General features: G+C 37.1%; 1 protein-coding gene across 1 annotated transcript in view; it reads right to left on the minus strand.

Moving 5' to 3' along the window:
* Nucleotides 1–9,121, minus strand: part of LOC124364893 (vesicular glutamate transporter 1-like) — a 54,598-nt gene extending 45,477 nt beyond the window's left edge. Inside the window, exons 1-2 of the mRNA XM_046820697.1 lie at nt 8,520–9,121; nt 7,878–8,076 (exon numbers count right to left, since the gene is read on the minus strand). Coding sequence (XP_046676653.1) covers nt 7,878–7,963 — 86 coding nt within the window. The 5' untranslated portion in view covers nt 7,964–8,076; nt 8,520–9,121. The remainder of the gene's footprint in view (nt 1–7,877; nt 8,077–8,519) is intronic.
* Between the last annotated feature and the right edge of the window lie 319 nt (nt 9,122–9,440).

Genomic DNA, 9,440 nt, shown 5'->3' on the forward strand with positions numbered 1-9,440 from the left:
GACGTGTCGCGCGACACGCCGCGCGACAGAAAAATGGCTTCGTACACATTCGGCGGCCGAATGAGCGGCAGAACGGGCGGCCGACAACTAGTGCACTGCCGGTATGGAAGTGGAAGAGGCAACATGTCTCTATATTTTGTACTGGTGTATTGCTCTAAATATAAAACTAGCACTTACCCAACTGCTTTTTCTCTTCAACTGTGCTTTCAGTTTTAGAAAATATATCTACAACTTCCTCCCACGCAGATCTCTTTAAAACCCTGTTCTTGTAATCTGGACTTTCAAGATCCCACAATGCTCTTCTCTTTTCAATTTCATCAATAAAACTTTCGGTGTCAAATGGGTCTTGCTCCATCTCCATATTCACTCACCAATATCACTCACTGGACTCGGCGTGTGTACGCTCCAATACAAAACAAGCAACTGAAGCCGCGCTAAAGTCGCGCGGTTGACGCGTATACTACGAGTCGCGCGACACAACTAGCGGCAGGTTCAGCGGCGCGGCGCCATGTGTATGCTGCCATAGTCATATGTTGTCTTTTAGTCGCGCGACGTGTCGCGCGGCACAAGTCGCGCGACACGTCGCGCTCATGTGAACAAGCCCTTAGAAAATATCCAAAAACGTAAGATGTCTGAATTTGACTCCGAAGACTCCCTTTGAAGCATTCGGCAAGAAGTATGCTAGATAAAAATTCGCTGGACTGTGCTTTGGAACTAATGTACAAATTCCAGCTCTAAATGTTCTAAAATATTAACAATATATTTCAGTTTATAACAAAACAAACGTAGTGTCATTGTTAACGTACTTTTAACTCTACATGTTTATCAAATATATTGTATAAGTTCATAAGATAAGTATAAGACTGTCTTATACTTATGTCTTATACTTATAGTATATAAGACATAAGTCAAGTATAAGATATAAAAGACAATGTTACTATCTAACGTGTATTATAAATTTAAATACTGATCTGAGATCACTTTTGGCAGAAGAAGGCTATTCTGATCTGTGATATATATATATGTTATTAATTGGGATACAAAACAAAATAAACTGTAGAACAAAAATACTAAGACCTTAGTAAATTGCAATAGCCATGAATATACGCTTTTTAACATATTTTCTTGATTGAGAAAAGAAGGCAAACTATAAATTGGCGAAGGAGATATAGTTCTTTCGAACCAGAAGTACTCATATAGATGCAAAATCTACGTAATTGCGTGCGAAGCCGCAGGTAACTGCTAGTTGTAAAATATATGTGAACCCAAAAAGTATTTAAGACGAGTTTTTAAAACCTTTGTAAATTGGTAATTTTTTTGAATCTGGCACACTGTTGTTAAGATCAACCTGTGAAGGCATTCATTCATCACATCTATTCGACTTCCAGCACTCAGTGAGAAAGAGAACCTTGACACGAAGCGGGCTTGTCAAATCTACAACGTGACAAGCCTGCTCCATGTCAGGATCTCTATCACGGTCTACAAGAAGCCGGCCGGCCCACCGCAGTGCTACAGGTGCCAAGGTTTTGGCCACGGCTCCAGTACCTGTGGAAGGGCCAAGGAAATGTGTCCGCTGCGGGGAGAACCATCTTAGGGAGGTCTACCCCAGTCTCGACGGAGAAGGGCCATTGCTGCAACTATATGATCACAGCTACCGTGGGTGCCCAGCCTACAAGGAGGCCAGAGCGACAGCTGCTAAACTGGGTCGCAAGTCCAGGCCAGAAAAGCCAGCGGCGAGGCGACCAACGGCCCAGCCGCCCAAGCGAACAGCGCGGGATGTCACACCAGCGGACTCCATATCGGAAAGTGAAGCCGAGGATGACATGCCGCAGAAGAAGAGGCGCCAGAGGAAACCCCGGAACCCAGCCAACCGACTGCCTCGCTCGCCGGCATCTGTGGCTGACCTCCCGGTCACACAGAGGCCCAGGGCAACGCCCAGACAGAAGCTAGATTGGCCACTTCCACCAGCCACTCCGCAACAACAAGCGGAGACGACAGCAGATGATGCGGTCTTGGCCGAGATAGCCGCGCAGCTGACCACCCTCACCCGGCTCTTCAACGAAGCGGAGGCCCTCAGTGGCAATCAACCAGCTGCTAGATTGCCGTAGGACTAATGTGTTCCAGTCGCTCGGCCAGCCATTGAGCTTAATGCTCTGACACTGCCAAAAAAGTAGGAGAGCCCAAAGGTCATCCTAGTTACCGGACTTGGACAAGCATTCATTAGCTACTGATCTGTGGCTTCTATTTCATTAGTTATTTCTGCTTCTAGAGCCACTAATGTAATATAAGCCAGAAATCGAGACACAGCCAGTGTCTCGATTTCTGCTTAAGGTTCATTTGAACACACAGCACAGTATACTTTTTTAAGATGTACATACATTTACATATACATAAATAGTAAAACATTTGACGTTTTTGAAATCTGTTGTGTACGACTCTAAAACTACATTTTAAGAATATACTAATATATTTTATTTTAAGCTGGTGGCAAATCAAGTCGTAATACCCCCATAATAAGTACCTGAACATGATTTAAACAAAATTTAGCTAAAGATTTCAAAATAACAAATGCCTGAGGACAATAAATGGACACGAGTGTGGTCAATGTGAGCGTTACGCGTCAACTCTCGATCCAGGTGTATCCCAAGTATCAGGTGTCTGCAAGCACGGGCTCTACCAACATGATGGTAGTAGGTTCAATGTCGACGTCTACAGCGAACAAAGCAAAATTCAACATAATACATAAAGCCGTTTAGTCAGTATATTGCACAATTTTTGCGTTACAGACGTCCTTCTAAATATCAGGAACGTGAGAAGCTAAATCGTAATGCAGTTTCCTTGGAAATACCCCTAGTTTTATTACGTATTACATTATATCAACTGAACAAGTGAAAACAAATTATAGTTTTTTTAACCAATTATTGTTAAAATTTAAATTATTATCGTTTTAACAAGCATAACTGCGTTTATCATCCGATAAACGATTTAAATCACCTGTTATCTTGTTTTCATTTTCACACTTATTATTTTTGGTTATTATCAATGTTGTAGACTTAGGTACTTATAGGAATGATATACTCAGAAGGTATCGTTTTTACTTCGTTTAAATGAACACAACAGAAGTTAATTGTCCTGCTTTTGGCCACGAATATTGATTGACTTGGTTTTTAAAAACTCTTTTCAAATACTTGTCGGATGGTGTAAAATTTAATTATTACAATTCATAATCAGTATTCACGATCAGTACGTAGAGTGGCATGGAGTAGTTTTGTAATGGTTTACAAAAAGATTAATTAGGCATTTAATTATTAACTTAGAACTCTAAATTTTTGTATATCGTTCTTTGAGAGACACGCTAAAAATGCTGTATAAGAGTTATTTTTACTGTCTGTACTTTTTGAATAATGATGGAGAGATTTTGACTTGAGTTTTTTTGAGTGGAGAAAGCTAAAATTTAAATAGAAACCCGTGTTTTAATCCATATTTTTGGTTATCTAAATTCAAAGTAACACAAAATATTTTTCTTTTCCTGAATACTAACCAAACAGTAAAAAATTATTTCCGAGTTTATTACCGTCAAAGTGTTTCTAAATATTTTTGTATATACATATAGAGAAAAGAAATTTGCCTGAAACATAGTTATAATTACATGTAATGTGGGTAAGTTAAATTTCATGCTGTGAAATTGGCTTAGTCACTTTGAATTAAAATTGTAATATTTCTTTTTGTTATTGTAGGTTTATGAGAACTAATAGTCGTAACGAAAAATGAACTGTACATAAGTCGAAGCTATTCTTTATTATGGTTAAACTACTTTTTACGCTGTAAAATTGGCTTTCCTACATTAAGCCATTAAGTTAAATCTTTATAACGATTATTAGAGAAATAACAGTTATTCTTGCAGAAACCAACAGTAACTAACAAAGAAAAACCAATAGGCATTACCAATATATGATTATTTTTATTTTATGTCAGCAATCTAGGTACTTTTTCATACTGCAAGATTTGGCTTACACATTAAATTAAGCCTTAAATGTTTAATATTGTTGATATAATAATTAATTCATGAGAGTTATTTTTACTGGCTGTACTTTTTGAATAATGATGGAGAGATTTTGACTTGAGTTTTTTTGAGTGGAGAAAGCTAAAATTTAAATAGAAACCCGTGTTTTAATCCATATTTTTGGTGGCGTGTGGCGCTACAAGTATTTACTTGTCTTTTTTGTGCAGTCAGTTGTCTCGCGAGTAAATACTTGCTAGTATACCCTCGGGTTGGCGAGTACACGGTTACAAGTAAACTGACTTGTGTAAGCACATGAACCATCTACATACACGTGCTGAAAACCTAATAATCGTATTTAAATGTGAGTAAGCTACGTGTTATGCTTTGAAATTTACCGTTTTACATTCAATGAAGGCTTTAAAATTAGTAATATTGCTAACTAATGAATTTTTCATCAGATCAAACGAGAACTACCGAAAAACTTACGATGTATATGAAAAAACGTTATTAATGTCATAAGTTGGGTATGTCAACATCACAGACCTCTGGGGAACGATTACGCTCGGCCACAATAAATTGTCGCCTGAAGACACAGACTGTACTCCCGTCTCAGGCTCGCCAGTGTAATCACTAAAAGTTTTGAATTATATTTGTGTAATGGTGTGAAATTGATACTAATCAGTATTTACGACCAGTACAAAAATACTTTTAACTGTAAATTTTAGCAATGCGAATATCAAAGAAAAGGTACTATCTAACTTGTGCTACATATTTAGACTGTTATAAAACACAGTTTGGCTGTTACTTTTTTTACTGAAGTAGGTATTTTAGACAAACTCAACTATAGCACCAGAAATATGTTATACCGGATTAAACTGCGATGACCACAGGTATATACTATTTAACCGAAATAGGCGTCTCAGACCTGAGTCCTTGTACATAATTTTGATCAGGAGATCAACTCAAAATAAACTCCCGTGACAAAATGACATACAGGCAGACCTCAATATTATCCATTACATCATGGGGTTATTAATTGAAAAGCTATAAAACATTGAATTCCTCCACGATGGTTAGTTATAGTTTAATTGTTACTGAAATAGTTTTCATGAAACGTTAGAGAGAAATTAAAACTTCACGGTACTTATAAAAACTATTTCACTCTCCGACTTAATAAGGGCTCCAAAACACTGCTCTTGTAGTAAACTTAAATGTAAAATGGATTAGAAGAATGAAATATTTTTCAGTGACGATCACCTAAATCAGGAGTTAAGAATAATATGTCCACGACTTTCCTGGTTTTCAATAGGAAATTACGTGTGAAGCCACGGGTGAAGCTAACATAGAATAATTTGGGATTCCAAAATGAAATTCTTAGGATTTTCAAATACATCGAAATAAAAGAGTCTCCATGATATGTGATTTCCTCCCCCAAAAAGGTATCTTGTCTTTAGGTATGCGCATTTAATATGCAACATACCTGTACTGCCTTCTTATTCTGGTAGCTTCTCAAGTCTTGCGAAGGTTACACATTCATTTAGGAACTGTGGCTGTCAATGAATATACCCAAAAGCTTAGGATCCATAGCGAATCCAGAAACAACTTAATTCCGGATGTGAGCACGGTAGTGGAGAATGTCATTGTACTCAGACGGAATATTTGTGTTAAGTGATTTGAATATTATGGGTGAAATATTGAGATACAATCACAAGGACACAACTGAGTTGTAAATCTCCAAAGTGGAACATAAGTTTGTAAAGCACAATCTCTTGGCGCTGAATCTTGTTGTCTTCCATCTTTTTGGTAAGTTTAGATTTTACATCTTTTGAGAGATTGTTTTCTTTGAATACTGAGGTACGCAACGATTCAACTGAGGTTACTATATCTCTGAAGTGCCACATATTTGTGTAAAGCACAATCACTTGGCATTGAATCTTTTTTACTTTGATCTTTTATTATATATCATTTGCTTCTCAAGTGTGATTGGTGACTTCAAAACATTCAAGCTACCAACTATTTAAATTTTTTAAACAATTCCAACGGTACTTTTCTCAATAAAACCCGTCAACCCGTAAGTGAGCACGACCACTTTAAAGGTAAGTTTGCACAAGCCTGGAGCAACAATCAACGGGTACTTATCAACCCCGGAGAGACCAGGGTGTAATATGAATTAACGAACTCGCTCCGTGACTACAATATTTGGGATACAAGCGAGCGCAACGAGCTAATGGCCATTGGAATGGAAGTACTAAAGCAATGCCTCAAATACAGTAGTTCAAGTGTTACTGAAATATTAGGACTATTCAATTGAGTATCATAAAATGTTAAATATGAATTTGAGGTATTTGAGGTCTCAAAACACTGTTTTTTTAACTTGTGTTATTCTAAAATTGATCAGGAAATAGGTATATATTTCAATGACCATAACTTATAAGTGCTTTTATGGCATTTAAAAAGGATATGCCTATCGTGTTTACATTAAGCAGCAGGAAATTGCGTGCGAAGCCGTGCTTAGCTGCGAGTCAAAAATGAGTCAAATGCTGCATTGAATGAAATTAAATTACCCTATTGCCGTCTATACAACTATTGTTACTATTAAGAGTCGTTTAACAGACATTTTGTTCAATTATCATTTAGTTTAGTTTAGTTATCACTATTAGTTTAGTTATTTATATGTTAGTTTAGTTAGTCTAATACATGTGTGACAGAAACGCCAAATAAAATTAATTGAATGGCACAAAGTAAGGGCTCTGTGGTGTAGTGGAACATGCTCACGCGGCAAGTGAGAGAGAAATCTGGATTCTAGTCGTGGCGGAGCAAGTCTAGTATTTATTGTTAAACAATCAATGAACACCATTGGAGTAACTGGAAATAATTTAAAACTAGTTGACGTCAGTAATAACAACTCTTTTTTCAATAATACTTTTATTTGTGAGATTAGACCTTTGAAACCAAAGGTTTCATCGTCAGGTGACCCCACAAATTTAATTGGTTGTGGTGATTGAAAGATAAATTTTGTGGGAACTTTTAAGTTTCCAGGTACGAAGCATAATATTTGTAGGCACATTTTATAATTTTTCTCAAAGTAAAAACTGAACAATCTGACGTGGTGATGATTGCAATATGTGAAAGAATTTGAGGCTCCACTGAGCTTTTTCATGGAGGAAAGCTGAGTCAAAATGTAGGCGAATGCATGTAGACCCCGCTGCAGTCTAGCGATCTTTAGGTTACCAGCGGCGTCAAATAACATGAGGCTTAAGAGTAAACCGATCGCCCGTTTTCAGTTTTGCCAACAGTTCCATTTTTAAACAAGTATATGACACGTTACGAAGGCTAACTCTGAATTCGCCGTTCGACTAAGGCCAACTTTGTTAGTCAATTATTGTCTCTACTTCAAACAACTCGGCCGACATCCAGTGGAATTAAAAAGTATCGGTATTCTCTCTGAACTTACCGAGGACGTTTCTGAATAAGCCATCAATGTGCCAGGGCTAGTGCACAACTCATCGTCTTCATGTTAAGCTTTTGAAATATTTGTATTTAACAGTTTTTGAATATTTTGAAATATAGCACAAAAAGACCACTCACTTGGAGATCGGTTTGAGCCTTAAAGGGTGTAATATTGCAACCCCAAAGTGTTTTGACCAATAGCATTTATTATTATACCACTCATATAGCGTTTCAGTGAATATCAGAATGCATATGTATTTCAAAATATCAAAAGAATGGAAATTTGGGCACGAGCACAAATGGAAACCAATAATTCGTTTTATGTCCGAACACCATCTAAAAAAAGTCTGCATCTATAGTTTTTTTTTGTTAAATAGTTTAGTATATTCAACTCATATAATCTCTAATTAATTCAAATACTCACGGAGATTCCCGATTCTTTCCCCGAAGAGGGACAAGAACTTCGGCGACTTCTGAGTCCTTTCCTGCCTTCCCGTAGTCGCTGTCCATGTTTACTGCTGTCTTCAGTAACCACTGAATTCAAGGAACTGTTCTTGTCACGTGCGTATATTGATGGGCATTCCGCCAATCAGGCCAGGGCTGCTAAGACTCGCCCCTTTATACTGCCAATTAACGGATAAACATCAGTTATTGGTAATTGCGGCTTGCCAATGTCACACACACAACTCGTTATTTCCCAAACTACCTCAGAGATAAACAGCGAGAACATTCTTTTAGTGATAAATATTAATATTTAGGTCTATCTTAAAATTAACAATAGAGGTGGAGAGGTCACAGGATTATCGCGTTGTCCGTGGCGACAGTCAGGGTGATCTGATTTCCTCAATTTTGTTTAGCTTTTTGTGATTGTTTTGAGGCCGTGACCTAGGATGTAGACCAGATTGACAACCAGATAATAAATTGCCACCGATGTCCTCTTGCTTTAAGGATCGAAATAAGAGGTTGAAACATCTCGGGATGGATTAATTATTTAAAAGTATTTATTTCTTAACACAGTCGTCAAAAATAAAAAGGTCAAGGTGAAGAAAACAAATTTCAAGTTTACCTTAGGAGAAGATTCGTTTGCACCTCAGATATAAGCATGGGAGGACAGCGTGTTTCTCGGAACAGCCTTCAACATCACACTGGAAATTAAGAAGGTGGGTTAGCATTACTAGAAGCTAATAGGGGCTTGTAGCCCTCTTATTATTTGGCCAGATAACGATGGCTTTTTAATGCGTCAGCAAAGCTTTTATATTTTCGATCGTTTTTTCCGTACTATCACAATTACATGGTATGAAAGACAATTAAGAAAACAGTAAGTGGTTTGTTTCAAAGTTGTTACTAGAAAACAAAATTTGGAATTACCGCCACTTTGGCTCGCTTATTTTTTTAACGTTTGGCTTGCGGTGGAGGTGAACGTTTGTTTGCACGACGTCTTAAACATATAAATATTATACCGACATAAAATACCAAAAATACTCTAAAATTGCAGAAATATGCGTAAGAAATGTATTGGTGAATAAACAGTCTTGAGTTTTAGTCACATGTTCAAAATCAACTTACATTACAGTGGTTTTATTTTACTCTTTTTAAGTACACCGGCTGTTGTGAAAAAAGTTTATGTAAACACTGTTTATTGATTCTATTTTAAGAGTATTTAAGAAGAGTATGCAGGCTCACATGTCAAGTGATCTAATCTTGATAATTTAGTTTCGTTTTTGGTGTTAATTATTGTGATTCATTACTTTAACTTTTAACTTCACAGTCAAACTGTTAATGAGAGATAAACTGTGAGTTTACTTGGATTTCTTTATGGATTTTGTCTTATTTTCAGTTGGACGCTTAATGAGAGGTTAGGTTATAGTGGTCAGTCATTAACCCGGTCGAACTTTGGTGAAGTAACTAGCGCTCTTTGCTGTAGTTTTCCCAGTGATCTGTATTACTGTGTATTATTAGTGGACTTCTGATTTAATTTCCTTCTGTG

The sequence above is a fragment of the Homalodisca vitripennis genome, chromosome 6, assembly GCF_021130785.1.
Source record: "Homalodisca vitripennis isolate AUS2020 chromosome 6, UT_GWSS_2.1, whole genome shotgun sequence".
Taxonomy (NCBI): domain Eukaryota; kingdom Metazoa; phylum Arthropoda; class Insecta; order Hemiptera; family Cicadellidae; genus Homalodisca; species Homalodisca vitripennis.